Source organism: Harpia harpyja, chromosome 6, assembly GCF_026419915.1.
Source record: "Harpia harpyja isolate bHarHar1 chromosome 6, bHarHar1 primary haplotype, whole genome shotgun sequence".
NCBI lineage: Eukaryota > Metazoa > Chordata > Aves > Accipitriformes > Accipitridae > Harpia > Harpia harpyja.
Genome location: NC_068945.1, coordinates 27,892,308 through 27,920,072, shown reverse-complemented (window position 1 = coordinate 27,920,072; position 27,765 = coordinate 27,892,308). Strand labels below are relative to the sequence as shown.

At 43.6% G+C, this 27,765-nt stretch overlaps 2 protein-coding genes across 3 annotated transcripts; one reads left to right on the top strand and one right to left on the bottom strand.

The window, feature by feature from the left end:
• The first annotated feature begins 129 nt into the window (after positions 1-129).
• Positions 130-20,949, top strand: DDX17 (DEAD-box helicase 17). The gene is made up of 13 exons (XM_052789715.1): positions 130-512; positions 4,799-4,949; positions 7,009-7,108; positions 7,246-7,379; positions 8,138-8,203; positions 8,498-8,639; positions 10,713-10,873; positions 10,962-11,134; positions 11,461-11,571; positions 12,053-12,114; positions 12,512-12,571; positions 16,812-17,051; positions 17,733-20,949. The coding sequence occupies exons 1-13, from the start codon at positions 469-471 to the stop codon at positions 18,254-18,256; spliced, it is 1,968 nt and encodes a 655-aa protein (XP_052645675.1). The 5' UTR covers positions 130-468; the 3' UTR covers positions 18,257-20,949.
• KDELR3 (KDEL endoplasmic reticulum protein retention receptor 3) lies at positions 20,939-27,765 on the bottom strand. Of its 2 annotated transcripts, XM_052789733.1 has the most exons (6): positions 27,588-27,765; positions 27,251-27,385; positions 26,304-26,404; positions 25,605-25,763; positions 25,030-25,282; positions 20,939-21,823 (listed from the first exon to the last, which is right to left on the bottom strand). In XM_052789733.1, exons 2-6 carry the CDS (start codon positions 27,339-27,341, stop codon positions 21,783-21,785), a joined length of 645 nt encoding a protein of 214 aa, XP_052645693.1. In that variant the 5' UTR covers positions 27,342-27,385; positions 27,588-27,765; the 3' UTR covers positions 20,939-21,782. The 2 variants fall into 2 exon arrangements, with proteins under 2 accessions (XP_052645693.1, XP_052645691.1); XM_052789731.1 differs by having other exon boundaries at positions 27,251-27,764.

Here is a 27,765-nt window from a genome sequence, read left to right as displayed (position 1 = left end):
CCCGGCTCCAGTAAAGAACGCTACGCACCTTTCGTATCCTGCCTGCCGCGCGGAGCACTGTTTCGCCAACCGAGTTTAGGGCGTAGCTGGCTTCCGGGAATAGGCGTAGGTATTTTCGAGGGCCGCAGTTTGCGCAGCGCCGGGCCGCCCGTAACGTAACTGAAGCGGTTTGGGGCGGTGGCAGCCATTTTGTGCCGGGAGCCCGGAGGAAGAAGGCGCTGGTGTCTCCACACTTCACGGGCCCTGGAGCCGACCGAGAGCCCCGCCGTTCCCTCCGCCGACGTCCAGCGGGTCTCTGACCCACTGACCACCTCTTCTCCTTTTGTATCCCACCAAAGAAGCGAGGTGGCGCAAAGCGATTCCTCCGAGACACAGCCGCCCCTGGCTGGACCGTCTCCCCGTACCCCCAGTCCCTCGCCGTCCCCACGGCCGGCGTTCCGCTGCCTTTCTCCCACCCCTCCGGGTGCGATGAGGGGCTTCGGGGACCGGGGCCGCGACCGAGACCGCGGCGGGTAAGGGGGGGGGGGGGGCAGGCCGGGTCGGGTGGAGGTTGGGGGGGGGGGGGAGGCTGGCGTGGCGCGGGTCGACACGGCATGGGGTCTGTGGAGGGAGCCGTCCTCCCCCCCGCGTTGGGGGCCTGGTGGGAGGAAGGCCGGGGAGGAGGAGTGGGGACGAGAGGGGCGCGTTCTGCTTGTGGTATTGGGGGAGCTTTTCCCCCAAAAAATTCTCGGGGGGGGGGGGAGGGGGGGGGCTGGAGACTTGATTAGTGCGGTTCTGGCACCAAGGCGGGGTGGTGGGTTGAGTGTTTTTTTAATTCAGCTTTTCCATCGTTCACGTGTAACCGTGTGTGTCTGTCTTGCACTTCTAAGGCCTGCATTTCCCCCCCCCCCCCCCCTTAATTTATTTTCTGCCAGCCCTCTTCTTTACGCTAACCCCCGTCCCCGTCGTCCCCCCCCTGTGCAAGCCACGAAGATCTTGGTGGCCCTGGCAAGGGTAGTTGTTGGACGGTCTGCCCTTCTGGTTGTCATTGCTCCTTCTGGACTTAGTAGAAAGATGGCAGTTGGTGAAAGATCTTACTCAGTTGCGCTCCCAGCTTTATTGTGAGAGGAAATGAGATTGAAAACTGCTGCCATGCAGGGGACTTGCATCCTCGGGAGGGTGATCTCGGTAAACATGGCCCTGGACCACACTTAACGAGCATGACGGAGCTTACGTAGCAGTCAGACCAGAGTTGTCTGTATGGCACTGCAGAGGCCTAGTGCTTGATACTCCTGAATCTGCTATTTAAAGGAGGCTTGGCTTGGAAGAGGTTTTTGCAGGTTTGATTTTTTTGTTTGTTTGGTGGTTGTTTTGTTTTTTTCTTCCGAGGATGGCAGCAATAAATACAGTGGCATTACGGTATGTAACTAGTTTGAGACTTGAGTTTTTTTAAGGGTTGAAAGTAATAAAGATGTTCATCCCAGGCCTTTTTAAAGAGAAACAACTGATTTAGGAGAGTGACATTTTATGTCATTTAGATCACAAATAGTTAGGCCTCCATTCTCAAGGATCAACAATAAACATATCATGTGGGTTCTGTTATTCTTAATATGGCAGACTAGATCACAGTTAATGAGTCTTCTCTTTTTTTCCTCCCCACCCCCCCTTGCTTTCCTTTCCTTCTTGTTTTCCCTCCCCACTGGGAGATTCAGGAATATTTTGTTATATGTTGCAACACATTTTAACATCTAGTTTCTCGTTGTCTGTGGAGAGAGATAGTTGTGTCCTTACTTTATCTTACACCCACGTTTCACACTCTGAAATTAAAAGATACTTTCATTTTTTTCACAGAGAGGAGGGTTCTGGTGTTTTTCCACTGTGAGATTTCCAGCCTAGTTTAACGCAAGGAAATTGGAGTAAATGCTTTGGCAAGTCTGAGATAGTTCAGACCCCAGCTGTTTTTGGAGTTTAGTGAGTGAGTTTGAGTATGCAGATTTATATACAGTTACTTAAAAGAACACTGGCCAAAGCATTGTCACAACATTTGGCGTGCCTTAAAATTTGTGTAATTTCATTTATTGTAAATACTTTGATCATAGATGGATACTTCTCTCTTAGTTCAGAGGTTTTGCATAAGGAAAAGGAGTGCCTACATGCTGCTTTGTGAAGTTTTTGGATGTTTGCATGGAAGATCATTTTCTTGGCATATTATCCTGGCAGCTTTAATGCGTCGAGCTTCAGTTTGTTATATATGTCTAGTTAAGGTGTGAAAATATTTGTAACCACTGACAACCATCATATTTCATAAATAACCTTTATAAAATTTGGGGCCACCCAGCATGCTGGTTAAGGACCATTTGAAAATTTATCACCTTCTCAGTGCTGATTCTTTTGTAGGCTAACCACATACTGGCTTTCTGTTTTCCTCCTGTGTGAAACGAGTTGTAGGTGACTTCTTAGGATGGAAAGTTGTACTGTTTTGCTCTGGAGTGTAACAAATTCACTCGGTTCTGTCCCAGAAATGATGGCACCAGTAATATTAGAGAAGAACGTTTTGAGTCAGTCTGAATTTACACTTGAAAAGAGAACTATTGGCAAATCAGTGGAATAATCTTAGATTTAAATCAGTTGAAATGGAATTGGAATCTCATTTTGCTTGTAATCAGAATGTAAAGTGTCAGTTACTGCCAGTTTAGTGGATAAATTTCAGCAGAGGCAGTGTTCGAGGACTGCTGCAGGGCTCACTTCTTTCAGGTCAATACACAGCCATAGTGTGTTTAAGAATGGAGAACTGAAACTATGTGACTTCCATGTAAAACGTATCAGTTCTTCCCTCTGGATAGCTGTGGAGCAAATATTCATAGTACCCATCTGTTTCAGTGTCCAGTCTTGAAATCAGTTCTTCCATGTTTCCTTTTGTAAGAAACTCATTGACCCTTTGAACTTCTAGTTGACTTCAGTGAGACTATGGGTTTTGTTAGAACTACCTGGATACAGAAATAGTTGTCATTTTGACCTCAAGTTAGCAGGAACAGTAGCAGACATCTTCCATAAAGGTGAATGTCCCTGTAAATGAAAATCTATACTGGTTTTTTTTTTTTCACTTTGTCCTGAAAGAAAATGTAATGCTTAAATGAATTTTTGAAGTTGTGTTTCATAGTCTTTTCACATGACAAAGATTGCTGGTTATGCAGGCCGTCTGGGGGATCTGATAGACATACTGATGAGAAAAAAAAGAGGTTTTTATAGGAGAGGGAAGAGACTTAATGAAAAAGTTGCAACGAAGCAAACATTTAAAACTTACTTAGCAGGTTTTAAGTTAAATTATATCTACCACACTTAGCTCTTGCAACAACGTAACCCCTTCGTCCTGTTAATATGTTGATGGGGGGGGGGGGGCTTGTTCTCTTAAGCATTATAACTTGTAGTTTTCACTGGGAAGTGATTTAAAGAACAAATGTAGTTAATGTCTGAACAGGTAGTCTTGTACTTGAGATAATTCAGAAATTTATTTCAGATCTTCTTCATTTTTTAGCAACTCTTCCCCCCCCGCCCCCCCCCCAATTACTAGTGTAAGAAGATTGCTTTGGGATTTTCATTGCTTTTGGTTTGTTTCATTAACAGTTTTTTATTTACTAGTGGACTGCCTGGGTAAAGTGCAGACGCTTTGGATTTGCTGTCTAAATAAAAGTCTTGTTTTAAAGGGGTTTTTCTCATTAATTCATGTTTTGCAGAAAGCTGTAGCTTTATTAACCAAAATCTGAATCAGGACAAAATTTGACCTGATAGCTTTTGGAAAAGTACCTTCTGCTGTGTTTGTATGATACTAATGAAAGAGCTGTAACTTTTTTTGTGGAATTTTAAAGTACATAATTTATAGTATTTACAGTAAATAATAATTTTATGCCACTCAGTTTTCAGTTACTCTTACAGATTATTGCTAGAAGCTCATGTTTTGTCTAATGCATTAACGAGTCATTACAGTTAGTTCTTAACCTTATGAAGTGTATTAAATTAACTGGGTGAAGAAAACTTATGTGAGAGAGAAAGAGCAGTAACTTCCGAGTTCTTCTGCTAGTTAGGAAATTTTCAGTAAACATTAGCTTCTTACTCTCTTTGAGTCTTCATCAGAAGCATCTGAGAGGGGATATGATTTTTCACAGATACTTTTTTGGTTTTTTTCCTGTTAGACTTCGGTTTAAAAAGAAATTTTTTTTTTTTTTAATTGCTTTGGTTCCAGAATTACAGGTGGACTTGCAGGCTTGGCTAGACTTGTTTACTTTCTGTTCTTCACTCTTGTTTTTCATTTGAGGCATACTGCTTGATAAGAAAGGAGAGAAGACATAGAGGGGGAGGCAGTGAAGTAGTATTTTTGTGTAAAATTAACCGTGAGAGAGATACAAGGAACTTGCAATTAGAGAATTTTCACATCCCTTTCATCTAACCATGTTATAAGTGTACTGTCAGTTTCAGGAAAAGGTAAGTGCTATAGCTGTACCCACAGTGTTGTTCTGAGGGAGGGAATCTTGAGGTAGAAACCTAGAGACAGGAGCTTTAAAGCAGTGACTTACAGATGACTGTACTGGAAGGAAACTTTAAGATGGTTTGGGCTTTAGAACTGACTTAAAGCAGGTTAATGTTATTTCATGAAGTTGTATGCCATCATAGTGATTGGAGGGGAGTGACTTTTGCTAGAATATTGTATTCATGTTGTCAGCTCGGGGGAAAGAGAGTGGAAGATGCTTAAGAAACCTGCAAATTCCACAGTAATTAAATACTTTTTTTTTTTCTCCCCCATAATTAACGTTGACATTCCCAGGTTTGGAGCAAGTCGTGGAGGTCCTCTTCCCCCAAAGAAATTTGGTAATCCAGGGGAACGTTTACGTAAGAAAAAATGGGATTTAAATGAACTGCCCAAGTTTGAGAAGAATTTTTACGTGGAACATCCAGAAGTGGCCAGGCTTACTCCGGTAAGTTTTCAGATTCTGTCTGTTCCATTTTGCCTACAACAGAAAATGTCACAAGTGGAAGAACTTGTCCTAGGAAGTTTGGGACAGTGTATAGTAGAACTGTCTCCTTATTAAGCTTGTCTGGTATGTGTATACTCTGGAGGATACCAGTTCTAGTTGCCTTCAGTATTTAACATTAGCAAAGGCGATGCTTCTGCTCTTAGCTGTTTTTATACAAGATACTTTACATTTGGTCATTTGTAATTTGTCATCGTAATGCTTGGTGTAGCTATTTATCCGTGTAGATAAGACTTGGAGAACTTGAGAGTTGCAGTACTGGGGAGGCCTTGAAAGAACTGAAAATAAGGAACTAAGAGTGGCAGAAATACATGTGAAATGTTTGAAAGTAGTATTTTATTGTAATAATAATTCGGGCTGAAAGAGGCCCTGGGAGATCTCTAGTCTAATCCTCTGCTTAGAGCAGGGCTAACTACAAAACTAGAGCAGGTTGCTTAGTGCCTTGTCCTTTTGAGTTTGAAAATCCACAGGGATGGGGAGAGTTTATATCCTCTCTGGGTGGCTGTCCCAGGGCTTAATGTTTCTCGTGGTATTTTTTTCCCCCCTAATAATTACTTGCAACATCATCTCTATAGTGACCCATAGGGTAGTTGAACGCAGCAGTTGAATTCCCCTGTTAGTCGTCTCTTTCCCAAGCTAAAGAAATCCAGCGCTCCCAGTCTGTCTTCGTACTGCCTGTACTCCACCCTCTAGCTTTCCCCCCATAATGGACATGCCCTGTTAAAACAATGTCCTTCTTACGTTGGGGGCCCAATACTGGATGCAGTACTTTGTGTGTACTCTGTAGATATAGTAATCTCTCCTTCCTACCCAACTTGAGTCTAGAGTCTTTTTTTTCCCTCTTTAATGTCTTTTTATATTTAGAAATTAAGAGATTTCATTCTTAACACGAGGAAACAAACAAAATGTTCTTATCCAGTTACATAGACTTACAAATCTTTATGTGAAGTGTTCATGAGATATTTATACAGCATAAAGGAGTTGAAGGAGGCATTGGCTTTTTAAAGATACAACAATATGAACTACTGAACCATAGTTAGCATTAGCTGTGTTAGCTGTCTTTGCCTTAGTCAACTAAAAGGATTTTCATGTTTTTCCCAGAGGTTGTTTTCTTTTTTTACCTTTTCTTTCGAGCTTGAGAGATTCTCACAAATAGTAAATTTACTGCTTTGGATGAAGTGCATGTTTGGTATGGATGTGTATCTTTCTATTGATTTTTAATGAGCATTAGAATAAGGTCATGAATTGTGGAAGCATGTTGCAAAGCGCAGTTGGACTTGCAAGATAACTTAGACAAAGATAAAACACTTTTTCTAATCCTAAAATTATGCTTGTGTGGATACACGTTTCAGAAGTATTTTAAGAAGTTCAATTATTTTAAAAAAATTGTGAGGTCTTAGGGTATCATTATGACATTGCCTGGGCTTCTTTCATGCAGAAAAGAAGTGCTGGTTCCAAAAAGATTCCAAGCAGCATTTCTGAGTTGCAAGTTGTCCAGCAAGAGCTATGTATTTAACCACCTCTGGAATGTGTTAATTGAAGGAGGGGGACTGTCCTGCCTTCTGCTTGTTTATTTTGGTCTATTTATTTTGTTCAGGTCTTAGCACTGTCACATAAAATATGTTTCTTACCTGATCCTCTGTTTCTAATCACTTTTGAAGCTGTGGTCATTTCTGGCCTCTGGAAAAAGAGCGTAGTTTCTTAAAAATACTATATTAATACACTTTTTCATTAAAAAGGGCTGGTTGGAAGAAGAAAGAGACATTAGTCCTTCTAGAGTACATAGAGAGCTTATACCTCTGAATGTTGGAGAAGCTGTGTGACAGCTCAATCTTAAAATAAAATCTTTAGGAAAGCAGTCCTTTTTAGATCTGTTTCAGTTCAGTTCTCTAACGAAGCTGTTATCCCAAGGTGTGAAGTTAGTTAATAGAAACATGCACTTTAAGTCCCTGCTGACATGCGGCATTTGTCTTTGCTTTTTTTTTTTTCTCCACATAAATAGTATGAAGTTGAAGAATTGCGAAGAAAGAAAGAGATAACAATTCGAGGAATGGAGGGCTGCCCCAAGCCTGTGTTTGCCTTCCACCAGTGTAGCTTTCCACGTGAGTATTTTGCCATTCTTTAAGATAATGAGGATTACTCAAAACCAATAACTGTTTAGGCCTGTTCTGTTTTCTAAAAGGTCTTCTGAAGCCTCTGTTATCCTTTAAGAAATTTTTTTCTTTTCTTAAAATCTTAGAGTATGTGATGGATGCCTTGATGGACCAGAACTTCACAGAACCCACTCCAATTCAGTGCCAAGGCTTTCCACTAGCCCTCAGTGGTCGTGATATGGTGGGCATTGCGCAGACTGGCTCTGGGAAGACACTAGCAGTATGTATTCTTCCCTTTTATGTATTTATTTAGTTTTCCTAGTAGCTTTCCAGAAATTACCCTTGGCTACCTGTTAGTAGTTTTGGGGCTTGTCAGTACTACAAGCATAAAGTGAGGTGATTACATGTTTCTAAAGCTTGCTTTATTGCATCATGGGTGAGACTTAAGTCTCAACTCAACTAGCTTGTGTTATTCACAGGCATGTATTTTGTGTGTGTCTTTCTTTTTGGATGCTTAGTCACTTCTTTTTGGTCTATCGTTATGTTGTGGTTTAAAAACCAGGATGTGCTCTTTAACATATTTGTTTTATTAACTGTGCAAGTTAAAATAAAAAATGGTTGAGTCTTCAAGGTATACATTAATTTTATCTGCAATGGTTAAGAAGGAATTTTATCCTTTATGAAAAGCATTGGTTGGGGCCAAGATCACTCAATTTTACTAACTCAGACTCCAAATTTAAATGAGCCTTCCTTTCAGAGGTGCTGAGCATCTATATTTTGTGCTCATGTCAAAGCAGATACGGTTGGTCAGCAGCTCTGAAAATCTTCTGTTCTGTTGGATAAATGCAAGTATCTGTTTTCTTAGAATCCTGAAGTTTATACAGCCAGTGTTTCTTGCTGTCTCTCACATCAGGTGTTGGCTTCTTGAAGGGATGTTGGGCTAAATGGACTCTTGCCGTGATCCACTTGTCATGGCAGGAGCTCATTGGCATTGAATATTGAAGTCCTGTGTCTTGACTTAAAGTTCTTCTGTTTTAGTACTTGTTGCCTGCAATTGTTCACATCAACCACCAGCCGTATTTGGAGAGAGGGGATGGCCCAATTGTAAGTGCTTGTTGATTTTCTTCCTTTTTGTGTGTGTGGCATGGCATTGTTAATGAGATGTGTACTTTATTTAATTGGTATAGCAGAATAGTAAGTAGAGAAATATTTACTGTCACAATGTGAACATCCCACTCAGTTGAAATTCTGTGCAATTGCTGACATAGTCTAAAGATATTTAAATGTTTTAGCTAATAAAGAGCAGATGGTCCAACTTTTGCTTACAGTATCTGTGTGGAGCCCTTAAGTTAGGGATGTGTATGCAGCTTGGCTATCCTGAATTGATTCCTTTTGCAGTGTCTGGTTCTAGCACCTACTAGAGAGTTGGCCCAGCAAGTGCAGCAGGTTGCTGATGATTACGGCAAATGCTCAAGACTGAAGAGTACCTGCATATATGGAGGAGCACCCAAAGGTCCTCAAATCAGAGATCTAGAAAGAGGTAATTTTAAAACGGGTGTTTGCCGTTTCTGGAGGAGGTGGTATTGTAAAATCTCTGTAAAAATAAAATGATCTTCTTAAAACCTGTTGGGAAGGGGGTGTGTGTGAATGAGCGGCTGTCTCTTTCTCCAGTTACAATGATAGTTCATGAAGTATGTTGTATAGCGAGTTACTTGGATATTGGATTTCCTTTCTGTTTTATCTTTGAACTTCCCACTTGTGAAGATCATCAGGACTTAGGAAGAGGAAAAAGAAACTTAGCAGAAAGAGAACAGGTTATTTTGGGGAAATGCAGTAGCAGCAGGTTTAAGGAATGATTTTTCTTAAGCCAGATTGCAAGTTTTCTGCCTAGGTTTGTTCAAATAATCAAACTTAATTTCTGAATGTATAGAACCTTCTTTAGACAGTGAGTTTGGTTTTTTTTTTTTTAAATTGTTCTTAAGCACTAAGCTCTATTTCTGTTCGTGTACCCCATAATGTTCTGTAACTGCCTCTCTGTACATAGCAAGGGGCTGGATTTGGGAATGATGAGGACCATGGTTCTACAGCAACCACTGTAATGCAGTAGTGCTCCGTTTCAAGGGCTAGTTACATATAATTTCAAATGCAAGAATGTGCTGATGGCTTTCATCTTCACTAGATTAAAAAAAATGTAATGGAATTATGTGAAAAGATGTAAGAAGTATTATCAAGGTAAGCTTATTCATATAGATCTACTCAAGAAATCAGAAAGTTTTACTTACTGCTGCAGTTTGCAGAGTCATTATTGAACACTGCAGTAATGGGATAAAGGCATGCATGGTAGAAAGCTGTGGGATAGCTCTGTTCAAGAAAATGGTAGTGCATTCCAATTCAAAAGTAGCATCTTCAGCGGAAGTCAAAGGTTACATGAAGAGACCTTGGGAGGATCAGCTTGGTGGGTTTTTGCACACCTTTCTGGAGTGCTGTAAAACAGGTGTTCTGCTTATGAAGAAAACCCTTTTGTTAGAGGATGTGGGCAGGCTTGGTGCTTTCAGTCCTTTCAGGTGTTCCTGTCTTTGAGTGATTGCTTAGTATTTTCTGCAGCAAAGATTGTTGAATAGATAGAGTCCAGAAAACATTTTTTTTTTTTTTCCTCAGTTGTGATCTTTGGAGCATTTAATGAGTTTATTTTGGAGGAGTACATGACTGACAACAGAGATTGCAGTTTATTCAGTCTCCCTGGTAGAGCAATGGCTCCATTAGAAATCTAATCCTTGCATGAGCTTTATAGAAACTAGAAGTATGCCCAGCTTTGTTAGCTCTGAGGAGTCCAGGTTGACACAAAAATGATCTGGGTTGCCACAAAATACTCTGTATCTGTAAGTGCAGTATCAAGCAAGCTGTTGGAGTTTTGCTGTTTTTAACCCCCCTGCCTCCCTAAACTTACCTCCTGTGTACATTTCAGTGACACTGAAGTACTCACCTGCAAAATTTGGGAATTGGTGGAGACCAGTCCCTCCTTTTAAGAAATGTATAAATTGCCATACCTGATGGTAGTTTATGAATATTTGAATTCTGTTTTTATGCTAACAAATTCAGGCAGGGTGGTTGCCTGTCACTATTGGTGCATAATTACGCAGTATTAAAGCCTGTGCTTTGGCTTTATATATTTAAAAATGTGACTTGTATAGCAAGAGGAGCAGTTAATGTTTGATTAAAATGGGGAGTTTAGCTGGAGTTCACTCTGATTTTTCTGGAGAGCTGTCTAGACTGCATAATTCTGGATGAAGGTGGGTCAGGCTTGAGTAGAAGCTTATTTTATTTCTGATTTTTGGACAGCTCTTCACTGGTGTTTTCTGACAGTAAGCTTTTAGCTTCTATACTGCATTTATTATTCTAATGGCATTGTAACAGTAAATTCAGAATGGAAAAAAATATTAAAAGAAACTAGGGCTTCTACTGAAATGACTCAATCTTTGGTACGAATGAGGGTGGTGCTTTTTTTTTTTTTTTTAAAAACAATTTTGCTCTGGAAGGTGATTCATTCTGACTAAAAATACCAATTGACATTCAAATGAAGAGCCTTACTCTTTTTCCTTATTCTGTTTTGAAGGTGTGGAGATCTGCATTGCTACACCAGGTCGCTTGATTGACTTCCTTGAGGCAGGAAAGACCAACCTTCGTCGGTGCACATACCTGGTGCTGGATGAAGCAGACAGGATGTTGGACATGGGATTTGAACCCCAAATTCGTAAAATTGTTGACCAGATAAGGGTGCGTGAACCTTTTAAAAGGACAGCCTCCTTTGGTTTCCCATTCGAAGTCCAGTACCTTAAATAAATCCGTTTTCCCTTTTTCTTAGCCTGACAGACAGACTCTGATGTGGAGTGCCACCTGGCCAAAAGAAGTGCGCCAGCTTGCCGAGGACTTCCTGCAGGACTATGTTCAGATCAATGTAGGAAACTTGGAGCTGAGTGCCAACCACAATATCCTACAGATAGTGGATGTATGCATGGAAAGCGAGAAAGACCATAAGTAAGCTGATTTTCCTACCATTTCACTTTTTTTGGTTGTACTTAAAAATCTACATTGCTTTGTAAGCCAAATATGAATTCCAAATAGCGAAGTTATTTGTAGTATTATTTAACCTTTGAGTGTTACAAAATAAGTAAGTCCTGTAATTAACTACTCTGTTGAGTATATTCTAACCATACCGTTGTACAACAGACCTAAATTCTGTGTAAGTGATACTGACTTATTTATGTGGATGCGTGTTGTATATGTTCCCAATGTAAGTTGAGAGAGTGCTCCTGTATTCTTGTATATGTGGATATGCATCTTATCTCTCATGTCTATTTTAGACTGATACAACTGATGGAAGAAATCATGGCAGAGAAGGAAAACAAGACTATCATCTTTGTGGAGACAAAGAGGCGATGTGATGATCTCACTCGAAGGATGCGCAGAGATGGGTGATTAGCTTCCCCCCTCCCTCCCCTTGTTTCTAGTGGGAAACAGAAATTGTAATCAAAAGCAGGAAGGTTTAAATGTCCGTGATGCTATTGTTGGGAACAAGTTGTGCATTCTTTTCTTGGCTGAATTCAGTCTTGGTTTCCCAGAAGATTGCAGTCCATCAAAGCATTAGTGCAAGAGAGACTATTTGTGAGCTGTGCAGCTTTTAGTGTATCAGAATACTGATAGCGTTGGTCGGGACTGTATCAATACAGCGAATGTGATTTGGCTTAGATGGTTGTTTATGTAGGTAGTGGGTTTAACATGCAAGAAGCAAACCAGTATACATGCTAGGTAGGTACAGGCTAGAGGAGGACAGGGAATAAAATATTTCTCAAGTCTTTTATTTTTTTGCCTTTTTACCAAAATGCCAGCAAAGCTTCCTGTTGCCTTTAATGTATGTACTTTCTGTCTATACTAATGTGCATCTCTGTTTGGCAGTTGGCCAGCTATGTGTATCCATGGAGACAAGAGTCAGCCAGAAAGAGATTGGGTGCTTAATGGTGAGTCCATCACTGAGGGGAGAATAACTTGGGCTGCTGTACGTAATTTACTGAGATGTGCTTTTCTCTGGTCTTTTTCTTAATTTTTTTTTCTCTCTATACCCAATAGATACACTTCAAAAGAACTTCCTTTGCCTTTGTATTGTTAATTTCAGTACTTTATATTTGCTTTTTTTTTTTTTTCTCCTCCTTCTTGACAAAAACACGATGGGAAATTGGCTTAATCCAGAGAGCTGGATTTTGAAAAATAGTTGGCAGGTTATGTCCTGACTTGCTGGGGTTTCTGAAGTTGACCCATCTTACCTAGATTCTGGAAAATGAGCATTTAGTGTAAATCAAGTTCAGGTAACTTTGTCTTTTTGAAAAATCTTACTTCATAGCATGCTTTGTTTTACAGAGTTTCGTTCTGGAAAGGCTCCTATCCTCATTGCTACCGACGTTGCATCTCGTGGGCTAGGTTTGTACACATAGACCACTGTTGCCTACTGCTGCATATTTTTCTTCTTTGGACTGAAATATGTTTTCTTTTTAAAAAAAAAAAAATTCAAAGCGTGATTTTCCCCCACATGTGAAATACGTTTTTTAACATTAATCTTTTTTTTTTCTTTCATATTCAAAGTCTCTTCCTGCTCCTAATGAACAGGCTTTGGTCTGCAGCAAGGCCTAGGCATGACCAATCGATCGCCAAGAGGGAGAAGAGACGTCCAATTATGCAACCCAACCCTTCCACCACACTCACTTCTTCCCCAAATCCAGCTTTTGTTGCTGGATGGTAGGGATGGATTGCTCTCAGTTCAGAGCGTGTCAGATAAAGTTCAAGTAGGAAGTTATGGGAGAGCATTTCAACAGCAAATAGCTAATATTCTCCCCGTATGACACACCACAGATTTGAATATACCAACCCCAGTGTACATGCATGTTTACCCCACAGATGTATTCACATCTGAGAAAGCACTGCTCCAGATCTTTGGTCTTGACATGTAACCTTCCCTCCTCTGTGTTCCTTCTAGGTAGGACCACTGAGATTATATATGGCCTTTAACATTTTGTTACCCAAATGTGTAATTGAATCAAAACCGCACAGCTCTATTCTGGTGGTATGAAAATGATCTGTCTGGATGCATCAGTTGTGCCCCCTTTTTTAATAAGCATATTTGTATTGTGAAATACTGTGTGCTAAGCACAGTCCTTATACATCTGCCCACTCTAGAAGAGGATGATGGCTTCTGAAGTGCTCTGAGTTTAATAACAGCCTTTGAATACTCTACCCTCCCTGAGTTTGGTAGAAGATAAAACTGCTTGGGGGTTGATGTCTCATTGTAGTAAATTTTATAGAAAATTACTGCAAATCAGTGCAGATAAGCTCAGAGAAATCTCTAGTTTGTTGAAAATGTCAGTTATCTGAGCTCTCTTTTTTTTTTATATGCTGAAAGGGTGGCTGTGCTGTGCATCATGTGGTCACTTTAATACAGGCAGACCATTACTAGACTTGGCAGCCTTTGTTCACACAGCCTTCACCCCTCCTTCCCCTCCCCCCTCAAAAAACTGTCCCAACACTTCCTCAGAGAGGTGATTACATGGACTTCAGTCTCTGCCCTCTAGGGTCATGTCTGGACCTGTGCAGTTAGAACTTGGGCCTGTTGGGAGAAGGGACTGAGGCCTGAAACCAGTTTGTATGAAAGAGAGCTGCTTTCTCTAGCAGCATTTTTTAAACAGGCTTGCTATGTGCTGGTAGCTTCTTTGTGCATCTTGCCTAGACATTTAAAACAGCCTCACCCCCCTCAAAAAAAAAAAACACACTCCCCTCAAAACTACTCAATTGGATAACACTTCAGAAAACAGTCTCCCCACTTCCCATCCTCCACTTCACCTGAGCTAAGGGGGAAAGGTACCAGAGTCTGTTTCTTGTTACTGAACAACATCTCTGCTTGTTTTGGGGCCCTGAGTTTGCTGCTTCTTAAAATAAGTCACTTAACTGGCAAACTTCTGGACGACTTCCTCCAAGATCCTGGAAAGTGAAGGCTTCTACCTAAATAACATAAAACAGGGGCGCGCGCCTTTTGGCTGAGTCACCAGGGCTTTCCCTCTTCCTAATGGAACATTGGTTTCAAAAAAGCTTCTTCCAGGTAAGTTCTGAGTCCCGTAATGACTTCTTTGTGATAATTCCCTGGAGTGAGGTCCTCTCTCTGCACTGATATTTTTTTTTTTTTTTACTTTATTTTTTTGTTCAGTCTATTAAACTAAAAACATTGAATTTGTTTTGTTTTGTTTTCTTTAACAGAAGCTTTGATATCAGCTGCAGATCATTCTCAGTGCAGGGGTGGGGGCACATCTACACCGATGGTCTAAACAGCTCTCTAGACTAGCATGTTTGCTAGTTTATCTCTCTCCTGATTAGTAATGGGAGACTGTCTGTGCCATAGGGTATTCTGATGGTCTGACAAAGGGAATGCTTCCCAGGTAGCTGTCAAAAATGATTTACAGTTTCAATTCTTGATCCTGCTACATTATCTTCTAAAAGCGCAGGAAGATTGTGAGTGTGCGCAAACACTTTGGAGCATGCTAGACTGGAGAAGCCGAGTCTTGTATTTGCTCTGGTCTTATCTTCAGCGAGCTCTGTGCTCTACCAGGACCACTTTCTAGTCTGGAAAACACCCTTGCATTTTCCTCTTCCTGCCTTCCCATTCTTCCCACTCCTTCCCAGTCAAGTCAGTTCCGTCTACATTGGTAGCTACACTTCCCTGTGCTTTCTGCTGGGAAAGCACGTCCTTGTATCCTCTGTGGTAATTCAAGTCACTTTGCTACTGGTGGATGTGCAAAATGGGACTGACTGAGGATCATGTAGGCTGCAGCTTGTCAGACTAGTTACACCCTGGCTGTGAAGATGCAATCTGTCATACGTACTCCTCTCTTTACTTCACTTTCCCTTTTTAAAAAAACTGTTGCATCAAGGACCCTAGCTGGAGACTCGCGCAGCCCCCTGTGAAACCTGCCTTCTCACTCCCTTTTTTTGGTGTGATTCAGGACTTTGGAGTCAGCAAAGACTGAGGAGCCCCTCCTTTGCTGTAATAAGAAACAGACATAAAGTCCCCCTCTTGTCACCACAACCCTCTTGTTTTTATTTTTCCTACAACCCCTTTGAAATTGATGGAGTCTGGGCAATAGATGCAGTCTGACCCTTTGGATGTAATTTTTGTATCTTCATTTTTTTGACAATTGCCCCTAAGAACCCCGAATAGGGGACAAAAAGCGTTGGAGGACCTGAAACTTTTACCTGAACCCAGGTTCTCCGGCGCTTCACAACCAAATGGGGCTACAGAGAAGCGTCTAAGCCAGTTCACAGAGCGAGCGTGTGTGGGGACTTCTCGCTGCCACGGACCCTTGATGCATGCTCCCCGCGCTCCAGTGGTCCCGTGTCAGAGGGCGGAGTTTTCGAAAGGAGGCCGCCAAAAATAAAAGGCAAAGAGACGGGATCGGCTGCAGCGGTTTCCCACAGGAGGAGGGAGTGTGCATCGGTCTGGTAACAAACAGAGAATGTTTCTCTCTTTAAAACAAAAAACGAAAAAACAAAGGAAAGGAAATCACAAAAATCTGTGTTTTATCTTGGATATTTTCAGAATATTCTTCTTAAAATGCAGATTTTTAATTTTTTTTTATGAGCTGTTAGGGCACTTACTGTAATACCATGCTTTTTTAAAATATTGTATACTGTAGTAAATAAAATAGGTGCTTTTGGTACTTAAGGTGCTTTCACTGAAGCGTTACACTAACATTTACTTTGTTTCTGTCCCGTAAGTTTGCAAAGCTGGTCTTCCCACAAGGCACACAGTTCTGATCCCCTAAATTTTAATAATATTTTGCATACAAAGCAATTTTGATCATTTAATTTCCTGCTTCCATCTGACACGAAGTAGGGAATTGCTAATGGAATTCAGGATTGTCCAAATTATGAAAGCTTGCCAGAACTAGACGGAACAGCACGGTGAAGTGTTAGTGCAATGCATTCTGGTGATAACTACAAAGCTGAGTTAAGATATTCTAGGTCTAAATAATTTTTACTGAGTTGGCTGAGTAATACTAATGTAATTGGAGTGTCCTAAGCTTTAGGCTAGGGAAAGTAGTTTGCTGTATTTTATTAGGACTGTAAAAGTAAATATTTTTAAGATTGCCTTTTATTTCATGTTACCGAGTGGAAGGTAAGTGATCTCATTACCGTTATTATTTGTTAGACTTCTCCCAACAGAGTAAAAGCTTTATTGCGGCAGTTCTGCCCTTCTTCCACCCCAGTTTGCTCTGTCTGATGGTGGCATTTTCACTTTCCAGATTTTGTTTTTAAAAAAAAAGAGTACGCAATTCAATTAGCTTATTCACAAACATTGGTGTCTTTGATCCAGGAAGACAGATAAATGCATTCCGGGGAGGATGAATTTGAGTACAGGGCAAAAGTGCTTTAAAATTACCCGCTGTTTTTCAGGACGCTGATCTTTGTTCCTGATGATCTTAAATTTGAGTCTTCTGCTCTTTTGGGATGAGTCTGTCTTGTATTTATTCCATGCAATTACTAACTTTGTATTTTTTTTTCTTATTACTGTCACCTGCATTCGTGCTCCCCACCTTTCGTTGGCACGTCCTCTCTTCTTCTCCCCTTTCCTCAACCCTACCCCTTCACTGTGCTTCGCACCTGGGCACTTCACAAGACGTGGAAGATGTTAAATTTGTGATAAACTACGACTATCCGAACAGCTCTGAAGATTACGTGCACCGTATTGGCCGTACCGCACGTAGTACCAACAAAGGTACTGCCTACACCTTCTTCACACCAGGAAACCTGAAACAAGCCAGGGAGCTTATCAAAGTGTTGGAAGAAGCCAATCAAGCCATCAATCCAAAACTGATGCAGCTTGTGGACCACAGAGGAGGAGGAGGTGGTGGTGGAGGTAAAGGCACATGGGAAAAGGGCTACTACACTGGGAATAGGTTCCCCATTTAGAGGGAGGGAAGATTAAAAGAGGGTAGGGAAGTAGTAAGTGCAAGTCTAACAAACGGATTAGCAATAAAGCTGTTTTTCACCCGAGGTCTTGACACGTTACATAGGTGTAGGATTTCTGCCCAGCAGAAAGGTAGTCCACTGTTTTACCTTAGCTGTAGAATTCTTTTTTTCTCCTCTTAAGGTTCTCACAGAGCTAATTTTGCTTGAATTAATTCCTTGCAGCTCCTGCCTAAGCACAGGCAACAGGATGCATGTGCGTGCACATGCAAAATTGGTAACAGTGAAGGAATACACTGACTTTACGTTCAGGGACTGAGACTATTTTACCTCCCGTTCCCTGAAGGAATAATAAGTTTCCTTACATTTCCAAGTTAGCCCTGAATTTCTTCTGTTTCTTTGTCTCCAAGCACATGCATTAAGAACCCTTTTTGAACTTCCTATTTACACCTTGAACAAAATGAAGAGGCATATGCACAGCTGTGCAGGGAAGTTATAGTCAGTCAGAAGAACTTGCTCCTTCTGGCCAAAATTGTGGATGTAGGAGGGGGAGAAAGGGTGGTGTAATTGTACCAGAGTTCATTGTTTACGACTTGTTCGTGGTTCTAAATCTTAATATATCCATCGCCAGGAGGTCGTTCTCGTTACCGAACGAGCAGTTCAGTAAACAACCCTAACCTGATGTACCAGGAAGAGTGTGACAGGAGGCTCCGGGGAGTGAAAGAGGGCCGGAGAGACTCAGGTGGCTTCAGAGACCGTGAGCGTGGTGACAGTTATGCCAACGGAGCCAACAAGACCTATGGCAGTGCCTACGGGAGCCCAAATTCTGCTTTTGGGGCAGCACAGAGCCAGTATGGTTACACTCAAGGGAGCTATGGAGCAGCTGCCTATGGCACGAGTGGCTATGGCACTGCAGAGTACAGTGCTAGTGGCTATGGTGCCAGCACCACAGCTGCCACCGCTGGGAGAACCTCACAGAGCACTACCCAACAGCAGTATGCAGGGATGGTGGGGCGCTCGGGCCAGCAGCCACAGCCGCTCATGTCACAACAGTTTCCGCAGCCCCCTGCCACTAACGTGATGGGCTATATGGGACAGACTGCCACCTACCAGTATCCACCCCCGCCCCCGCCCCCTCCCCCCTCACGCAAATGAGACCACTCGCCTGCTGGCGACCAGTGTAGACCTCTTGCATTTAAAGGAACCTTTTCTTTCTCTTCTTTCCCATTGTGATGTCTCTCTCATGCAGGTTAGACTTAGAATTCACCATTCAAATCCCTCGAGCCCATCAAAAATGGCCCCCAGTCCACATTACTGACCCTGTCCTCTTTTTTTTTTTTTCCTTTTTTTTTTTTTTTTTTAAGAGATATATATAGTTGACTGGAAAATTTATTATTTTTTGTCTTGCATGTTCAGGAAATTGGAAATTTTATTTTCTCTAAAAGAAATGGGTATAAGGCAGATAGGTCCCAGCTCGATCATCTTGGTGTCTAAGGTTTGTGTAAAAAAACTTGCTTTTGAGGGGAGGAAGTTTCTATTCTGTAACACGTTAACTTAATTTCAGGAAGTATCAAGAGAGGTGGGAAACTTTGGGGAGCCAAAAAGCACTTCATTTAAAATGATAAATGCAAGGGAGCAATGCTCACTTCTCCTAATCTTAATTTTTTTTTTTTTTTAAATAGCTCGCTATTATTGCTTGTAATCTTATCGTAGGTGACTTTCTATAGGAAAACTCTGCTCATTTGTCTGAGCTGGGCGGTGTTCAGAGTAATGCCCCAGTTACATTGGCGTTTTCTGCAGCTCTGGAAGCAGCGGCCCCATCTTCTGGTACCTGTAGCAGCCTGCAGTAGGGAAGTTGGGATTAAAACCCCAGTGTCAGAGAGCAAACCTGTCTTGGGTTCGATACCTGAAAACCAGATAGTCGCTGTAGGTACTGCTGCTATAATGTTTAGCCAAGTAAGTTCTTTCCCTACGATTGTTAAATTACAGCATCGTGAACACGTGGAGCCTGGTTATCCTTAAATTAGTTTCTGCTCTCAAATTCCTATTGTTGGGTTTATTGAGAGAAGTCTTATTTGAGAGCCCAGAAACTAACCAGAACTGAGATGATGAACAGCATATCTCGTTTGTCTGTCCTTCATGAACAAACCACCTTTTGGCAAGGGGAATGTTCTGAATGCTGCTACGCTGAATAAAATGTGACAGAGTTTTCCACACTTAAATTTAAGAGGTTTGAATAGGGTGGGCTGGGGGGGGGGGAGTGTGCAAGGGGAGGAAGGGAGGAGGAGGAGATTGCCTGGAATCTCCTTTTCATGAGGTAAGCGGTGAGCTGATTAGTGCATCTTGATTCTGAAGCTTTATTTCTTTTGTACCTTGCTCTGACTATTGCTTTTTCTGGCTTTTGAGTGCATTTCCCTGCTCCATTGGTCGCTTTGAGCTGAGCTCTCGCAGGTAGGTAGCATTTTAGAAAATGTTAGAGAAGAGTGAAATTTTAGTAAATACGTAAATAAAACTTGTTTATTTTACAGGCTAAGGTGGGTGTGAGGGGGTTTCCCCTTTAGTAAAGCATGTTGACTTGTTATTTCTAATACCAGACGGTTCAGAGACAGTAGATGTTAACAGGAGTTGGCTGCTCTTGATCTGATAATACGACAAAAGAATGGATACATCTCCTGGTCTGTGAGGCATAATCTTTGCATTATGAGAGTGCAGGGTTTTGTGTTTCGTTTTTTTTTTCTGTTGGCATTCTTGCATATGGATGAACAAGACAGCCCACTCTTTCTGTAGCAGAGTGGAACTTCTTATAGCCCAGGAAAGGAGCTTGCTTATACAGAAATGACTTCTTTTTCTAATTTAATTTTTTCCCAGAGTAAAATTTTGGGGGACGAATGCGTGCTTTTTTTTTTTTTTTTTTGTGCAGTACACAGGTAGGTTGCTGACACAGAGGGAAAAGGGAGGGATCTTCCAGAACCTCGAGTCCCTCATCCCATCTTCTAATTCCAGTGCTTGGGCGGGAAGTTCCTTTGCTTGTGTTAAGTGAAAGCCAGAAGCATTTCGTTTATCCAGGCACTGACTGATTTGTCTTTGGCCTCCCTCACAAGCAAATGTAGAGCTCTTTTTTTTTTTTCTTTTTTCTTTTTTTTTTTTTTTTAATTTGCGAGTTCAATGCAGAAATGTGTTTGAGGGGTGTAGGAGTAGAACATCTCGCTGACTGGCTTTAAAAAAGGGTCTCTGGACTGCCAAAGCTGCCTTCTAGTCTGCTATAGCTTTCGTTTCTTTTGGGAGGGACTTGTGCACATGTAAACATCTACGCCAAGTCTTGCAGTGCTTTATTGCCATTGAGGTCAGCTGAAGTCCAGGGTCTCTGTTCAGTTCAGAGTGTTAACCAGACTGTTGAATGCATAAATGCACCGTGGCATGTGCTGCCCCTGTCCCACCTGGTGCTCGCTGCTCTGTTCCATATACCAGCTGGAGGGCCCTTGTTGATAAAGCATTAGCGTCTAGTATTGTTTGCGTTGTTTTCAATCTGTAAAAGTTTGTGGGAGTGTCAGATGAGTTGGGTGTCTCCTCCCCTCCCACTTCCTGAAGCAATTTACTGTTTGGACTTCTCTGAACAATGGAAGGGTTAGTGGCTTTGTGTGGGATCAGCATCTTGTTTCACACACCTGCTGGTCTCTGAACACATTCCTGTTGTATTAATGAAGACTTGAATTGAGAGATTAATAGATCTGTGGTGTTCAGACACAGGATACTAAGAGCTATGTTACTATTCTTAGTTTGTAAATTGTCCTTTTGATACCATCTTGTTTTCTTTTGTAGGTATAAATAAAAACACTGTTGTCAATAAATTGTGAACTTTGTCTTTATTTTTAGAGTGTAAAGCTGTCTTTGCCCCCGTTCTTCCCAGTTCTTAAAAAAAGTCAAATTCAAGGAGTTGGAAACACCTGTTGGCAACCCACTGAATTTTAATTGAAACAGTCCCCATTTGTAGAATACGAGGAACTGTCACTGAAAGTGAGTGAGTGGGGAGGATGTTTGAATACTTGTGGAATCGGAAGATTCCTGTCATTTGAAGGGAATGTATTTTTCCAGAATGTTAGAGGACCTGAATAGAATGAGGGTCAGGCAGAGTTAACTTTCAGGAGGACGTTAGTTCACACAGAGCCAACAGTTTGTAGTGTCTGCTGTTTCAGATGTGGCCATGTGTGAAATGGGTCAGTGGCCTTTGTATTTGTTATCAGACTTAATGGTACTATGTTCCCTTTCCCATATGTTACCAGACTTAATGGTACTATGTTCCCTTTCCCATAGGCGCTCGTTAAAGGGCTGAAGGTCTAAAGGTAGTGACAATTTCCCTTATGCTCCTTGTGCTGCCTCAGGGTCAAGGTAGAGGCGTGTTTTGGAGGTAGATGCTGGGAAGAGCCAGGAGAGAATAATTTGCGCTACTTCAGTATTGGCCAGCACTACTTACTAGCACCAAATTCAAGTAAGAAGAAATAAAAAAAATTGAGGGAACGTCTCATGGATGCAAAGCGTATCAGCTTTCCAGGCCTCGTTGTCTTCCTGGCACTGGAGTAAAACTCGGCTGACCCATCCGTTGGTCAAAAAGGGCCAGGAAAGGAAAGCTGTGATCTTCAGAACTTCATCTTTGGAATTTCTTGCATTGTCTGTGGAAACGTCTTCAAACGGGCATGGGAAGACTTAGCTTCTTTCCTTTTAGGACTGTGCAAAGAGAAACAGAAGGTAAGGAACTTGGGGGAATTCAACTGTTTCATTGTTTCAACAAGTTAATTTTTTTTTTTTTTTTTTTGAACTTGCTATTCAGAGTGCTAGATAGTGGGTTGCCAGGTTTGCAAGCGGCAATGAGATCATGGCTATCGCATAGACCTCCTTGGGCATCCTCCATGTGCTACTACTGTAGGCTGGTAGGAATAGAGCTGTGCTGTCTTCATGTAACACAACTGCTTGTCATCACTTGCATCTATACTAACAGCTCCAGAGATTCCTGTTCATTGTGGAAGGAGCATCTAGGAGAATTTAGCGAGAAGGGTAAAATTAAGGAATCCTGAGAACGGGAGAATGTGTGATCCTTAATGGGAGAGAAGCACTACAGAATTGTTTCTAAGGGGGAAACCACAACCTATTTGTTCTCCTTTATGCTAAAGGAAAAGGTTCTTGTTTCCTCTTCCATGGTTAGTTTTTCTTTTGCGTAGACCCTCTTAATTTCCCCATTTTTTCTAGATGGTGTAGTATGGGGTCTTCTGTGCTATCCCTAGTGCTTTCCCCCTCCTTTTAACAGAGAACACGGCCTGAATAAATAAATGGTCCATGGCCAGACCCCCCTGAGCCTGCCCCATCTCGTCTGATCTGGAAGCCGGGATGGGAGGCCTCTTGGAAATAACCAGGGACCCTTAGGTGAGGTGGATGGAGAAGCGGCTGCCCTGGCAGCATGGTGGTCAGCGGTGCAGAGTCCAGCTGTCGGTCTGGTACTGGTGGTGTACCCTGGGGGTGGGTGCTGGGGCCGGTACTGCTCAACATCTTTGTTCGGTGCCAGAGGGAAGGGCAAAGTACGCTCTCAGTTATCTGCTGGTGATACGCAACAGAGGGGAGTGGCTGATAACGCCTGACGGGGTCAGAGGGACCGTGCTGGGTTGGAGAAATGGGCTGGCGGGGACCTCGTGAAGGTCAGCAAAGGGCAGTGCCCCATCCTGCCCCTGGGGTGGAATAAACCCCTGCACCAGTATGTGCGGGGGGGCTGCTCAGCTGGAAAGCGGTTTGGGAGGAAAGGCCCTGGGTGTGCTGGTGGGTGCCAAGCTGAACACGAGCCGGCGATGTGCCCTCGTGAGCTGCATCGCCAGCAGGTCGAGGGAGGTGGTCCTGCCTCTCTGCGTGGCCTTGGTGAGGCCACAGCTGGAGCGGTGGGTCCAGCTCTGGGCTCCCAGTACAAGAGACAGGGACATAGTGGAGCAAGTCCGGAAAGACCGCGAGGATGGTTAAGGGTCAGGAGCATCCGAAGAGACTGCTCAGCCTGGAGAAGGCTGAGGGGGATCTTGCCCATGTGTATAAACGCCTGATGGGAGGAGGAAAGGCGACAGACCCAGACTCTGCTTAGGGTGCCAAGTGACCGGGCAAGCGGCAATAGGAAATTCCACTTAAGAAAAAATTTTTTACAGTGGGGGTGGTCAGACAGTGGTACAGGTTGCGCAGAGAGGCTGCAGTGCCTCCGTCCTGGAGATGCTCAAAACTTGACTGGACAGGACCTTGAACAACCTGCTCTAGGTGATCCTGCTGCGAGCAGCGAGCAGCGGGGTGGATTAGATGATTCCCCCTGGTGGCTCCCAACCTCAGCTGTTCTGTGAAATATAAGCTTGTGGGAGCTGAAAGCTTCCTGGGAATATCTTTCAGGTCCTTGTGTTAAAGAGAAAGGAGCTTATCTAGTTTTGAAAACAAGATAAAGAGAAGTTGCATTCTATAAAAATCCCTTTATAATGCTTTGGTATAGGCTCTGAAGTCTTATTAAATACATTTCTTTATATAACACATTTTTGCTTTTTTTGCAGCATCGCTGCCCTTTTGTCTGAGCTCTTCGGTGTTAGAAATGTTTTGAAAAGATGTTTTTTTGCAAGAGTGTAAGAGAGATGCAACCTGCTATAATATTGCTGGGTTTTGTCAGTGACAGCAAAGCATTTGCATATCTTCAGACACCTTTTGTCTCCCATGATTCAGAACATTTGTGTTAAGGGGGGGGGGGGGGGGGGAGGAGGAAAGCAGTTCTCTTCCTGCTGCGATGTCCCAGGGACAAATGTTTTTTCTTCTGCCTCCTGTATCATCTAAATTTTGCAGCTCTATCACTAACGATGCAAGACTGAAAGCCAGCAGTTGTTTTTTCCCCCCTTTTGTTCCACCATCCCCAACTACAAAGGGTGTGGATTTCTCACAAAATACAGGACACAGGACGCGTGAACTGAGCGAAGCTAAAATGGGAATTAGTTTAAAAAAAAAAAAAAAAAAGGAATTGACGTAGAGCACCTTGATGGCAGTTTCACAAAGTACTTTTCTGGCTACAAAGATGTTTTAATGACGGAAGGAAGTCTTCATCTGCCAAGGCCAGCCACCTGCTCAGTGCTCCTGACACCTCTCTGTCAGCAGGTATATTGCATGAACCTACCAGAGATTCATCCCTTGAAACATTAAATGCAGGCCATCGCTACTGCTTTTGGCAGACTAATTTGGGAATGTGAAGAAGGAAGAAAATATTTGTTCACTTGGCTAGATTTCATCAAATTCCATCCTCCTCAACAGAAAAGTGTTTCAAAGCATACTTCAGCCTCAGCAAACCACAGCGTGTTCTGCTGGATTTTATGCCCTTGATACACTCGTTAGCTCCGGTATGTAGCCATTTACCAAAGCACAGCGCTGAAGTTGAAGGGGTATCTGATTTTGGGATACAGAAAGGGGTGTCTTGTCCCTGCAGCTGCCCGTCTTCCTACAGAATCAGTTCTTGAGCATGTTACATCTTTTCCATCAAAAGAAAAAGTAGGCTTAATAATATCTCCATATGTCTGTGGTTGCTTTCTCAGGTACATTCTCTGCCTACAGCTATTTTTTTTTTCCCCTCAGAGTTTTTTTGTGTGATTCATAATCTTTCAAGATGTATGTAGAATTGAATATACCTCAATTCCCAAGGTGGGGTTAAACTAGGCTTAGCTCTGGTTTAATTTCTGCTTTGTTTCACGTGCACGTCTAGAGCCTTAGAGCAGAGATGCTCACTTGCATTCAACAGATACGTTATTTAAACTGGATTTTAGGTGGATAACATGCATCGCAAATACAGCAAAGAATAAAATCATGTAAGGATTAATGAATGGCAAGCTGCAGCTCCACCGTACGTTGCAAGAGTGCTGAATGAACGTTTCAAATTTACCTACCTTTGGTAACGTAGAGATAGAAGAAGTCACAGTAGAAGATGGTTTGTACCACCCCGGAAACTACAGCGATCTGGTCATAGAAATTTTCCGTGTAGTAACGCCAGACCCAGTTGGCAATGTAGAGAGCGCGGTAGAGGCCCAGGAAGAAAAGGTAGTGCGTCGTGATGGTCTCTGCTTCCCCCGTCTTGCTGATCATGAAGAGCTGAGGAAGGATAGCCACGGACTCCAGGTAGATGGAGAAGGTCCAGAGTATCTGTGAGATGCAAAATGAAGGCAGTGGAGAGTCTTGGTGCTGGTTAATATGCATTAAGACACAAAGCTTTTCATTTGGCAGAGCACTGATGTGCGAGCGGGTTGAGTGGTGCTGCTGGAGTTGGGGAAAAAGAGCCTGCTGTGCTGGAACTGAGAGGAGACAGCGCTGAGCTGCTCTATAGATGGTACGGTCTTCAAGGCCTGCCAACCTTGCCTTTCCTGCCCGCTTTTGCTGTTAAAAATCTCAGCTGTTCACCATGCTGCTCACTCTGCTGCCTGGTGTCAGGCTGCTGCTTCCCACTCCTGCCTCAGGTTTTCCTTACCTCCAAGGGGGTGAAGCTGTGGTTCTCCAGAAACGACAGGCCTGTGACAGGGACCAGCAGGAACTCAAGGCGAAAGGAGTCATTCTCGCTGTCAAACGTTTTCCGGAATTTCACGTAGATCATGTACACAGTGATGTAGGCACATATCAAAAAAATGACCTGGGGGAGGGAAGGGAGATGGCGAGACCTTACCTGCGGTTCCACCTTCTGTGCTTGAGGAGAGGACGGCTTTGCTAAAGTCAAGGATCTGTTAACCCGGTTCTGGTGGGGCTGTGCCAGGGTGAGATAGTGGTGAATGCTTTTTTTGCGCTGGCTTGTGGATTGACTTCTGCTGGAGATAGTCCAGCGGTCAACTAAAGATGGCCCCACCATGAGGATCACACTTGTTTGAGCCTCTAGGGCTCTGTGTAGAGGCTGGCTTGGCGGCAACCATCTGTTAACACTCCTGCTGTGCTAGGGCACCCAGACTCAATTCACGGCGTCTCGTTCTGGTTTTGGTGGTACTAAATGTGATGGGCTCAGCTCGCTCGCTGACTATGGTGAGGGGGTTTTTTGGTCAGTGGAGGGCCAGTGACAGCAAAGGAAGCATCTTTATCCACTCTTCCTGGCTGAAAAACTTAGTGACTGCATACCCTCACCTCCCCGAGAAGCCACAGCGAGCTGAGGGGAACCTCTGTTTCTGCACTGCCCTCTCCTTACCTTCATCACAGTGTTGTAGACGGAGATGAAGGTCGTGAACAGGTCCAGATAGCGGGTTGTGAAGACGAGGGCGAAAAGAATCTGACTCTTCCCAGAGATACCTGGCATGGCAGGGAGAAGAAAGGAAGGTCAAGCAGATGAGAGGAAGGTCCCTTAGGATGGTGGTTTCCCCTTATGCCTTCTTTGGAAGTGGTTGTATGTACACACATTGCTTGGTGGGCACGTTCACCGCTTTGGCCAATACTGTCATCAAAACGCCTTTCTCTTCCCTCCCTCGCCCCCTCCGCCTGCCCACCTCACCAGGGGTTGTGTGATGTGACGTCTGCCGCGCGAGGGAAGAGCTGCGGGATCAGGGACCAGCCCAGGGACGCGGATGGAGCTTAGTCATTGCTGGCAGGGAGATGCAGTCAGACCCACCCGTTTCTCTACCTGTGATAACGGCCATGGTGCTGCAGCCCAGCTCCAAAGGCTCTTGGGGAGGAAACCATGAACTCTGAACAAAGTCCTCCTGTGGGAAGCTGCTGCCCTGATTTCCTCGCCCAGGGACGGGGCAGCCCCTGGTACCTGCCCACCCGCTGGCAGAACCTCCGACCTAAAGCAGCTTTCTTTCCGGATTGTTAGTTTTGGTGCCGCCACAACTTCTTGCACTCATTTTCCGACTCCCTCCGGCCTTGCTGCCTTCTCTTTCGCTTCACCGCCCGGAGACCATCACCTGCCCGAGGCCGTGCGCCTTGCCACATCACATCCTTCCAACACAGCCCTCTCATCCTGGCAGGGAGACCTCCCGGAGGAAGAGGATGCCTTCCTTTGAAGAGCCTGCTGGAGAGGGCTGCCAGCTTGTGTGGGCTTTTGCCAGCCTTTCCAGTACCCGTTTTCCTTGCACCCCTCACTGAGCCACCCTCCAAGAAGAGCCTCCCCTTCCTTTCCCGGGGCGTGGGAGCACTCACCGGCACAGGACTTGGACTTCAGGATCTTCAGCAGGAGGATGATGATGGCCAGCAAGTGGGAGACGTCCCCCAGGATGCGGAAGACGTTCATGGTGCCGGGGGGGCTCGTCTGGGGTGAAGGGAGCGGGGTGCTTTCTGTGGGCAGGGAAAGTGAGAACAGGGAGGTTTTCCTCCCTGAACCTCGATTGAGCAAACGCTTTCCTCCAGCTCAACTTTCCTTTTCCCCCAATTAACGGAGCCCTCTCTTCTGGCAGAGAAAAGTTCAGGCTCCCCTCTCCCCTGGCTGTGAGCACCTTTCCCCTGCCAGGCTCTCAAGCTGGATGTCTCCCTTGCTTACTTTTCCCCCAAGGTGGATTTTTCTCTCTCTCCTCTCCACCCTAGGGCCTTCCTTTCCCTGCTCAAGGCTGAAAGTTGGGGTTTGTCGCCCGGAGAGCCCCAGGCTGAGCCTGCTGAGCAGCCCCGAAGCCAGCGCTGGGTGACGGTGACGTGGCTCCTGGCTGGCCGGGGAGGAGAGA

Bases quoted from the DNA above. Each gene is read 5' to 3' on its own strand.
- DDX17 (XM_052789715.1), top strand. From the start codon at position 469: ATGAGGGGCTTCGGGGACCGGGGCCGCGACCGAGACCGCGGCGG. The intron at 8,640-10,712 runs GTAATTTTAAAA...TCTGTTTTGAAG, and splicing joins AATCAGAGATCTAGAAAGAG to GTGTGGAGATCTGCATTGCT. The intron at 10,874-10,961 runs GTGCGTGAACCT...CCTTTTTCTTAG, and splicing joins AAATTGTTGACCAGATAAGG to CCTGACAGACAGACTCTGAT.
- KDELR3 (XM_052789733.1), bottom strand. From the start codon at position 27,341: ATGAACGTCTTCCGCATCCTGGGGGACGTCTCCCACTTGCTGGCCATC. The intron at 25,764-26,303 runs GTAAGGAGAGGG...TCCCTCCCCCAG, and splicing joins TCTACAACACTGTGATGAAG to GTCATTTTTTTGATATGTGC. The intron at 25,283-25,604 runs GTAAGGAAAACC...TGCATCTCACAG, and splicing joins ACAGCTTCACCCCCTTGGAG to ATACTCTGGACCTTCTCCAT.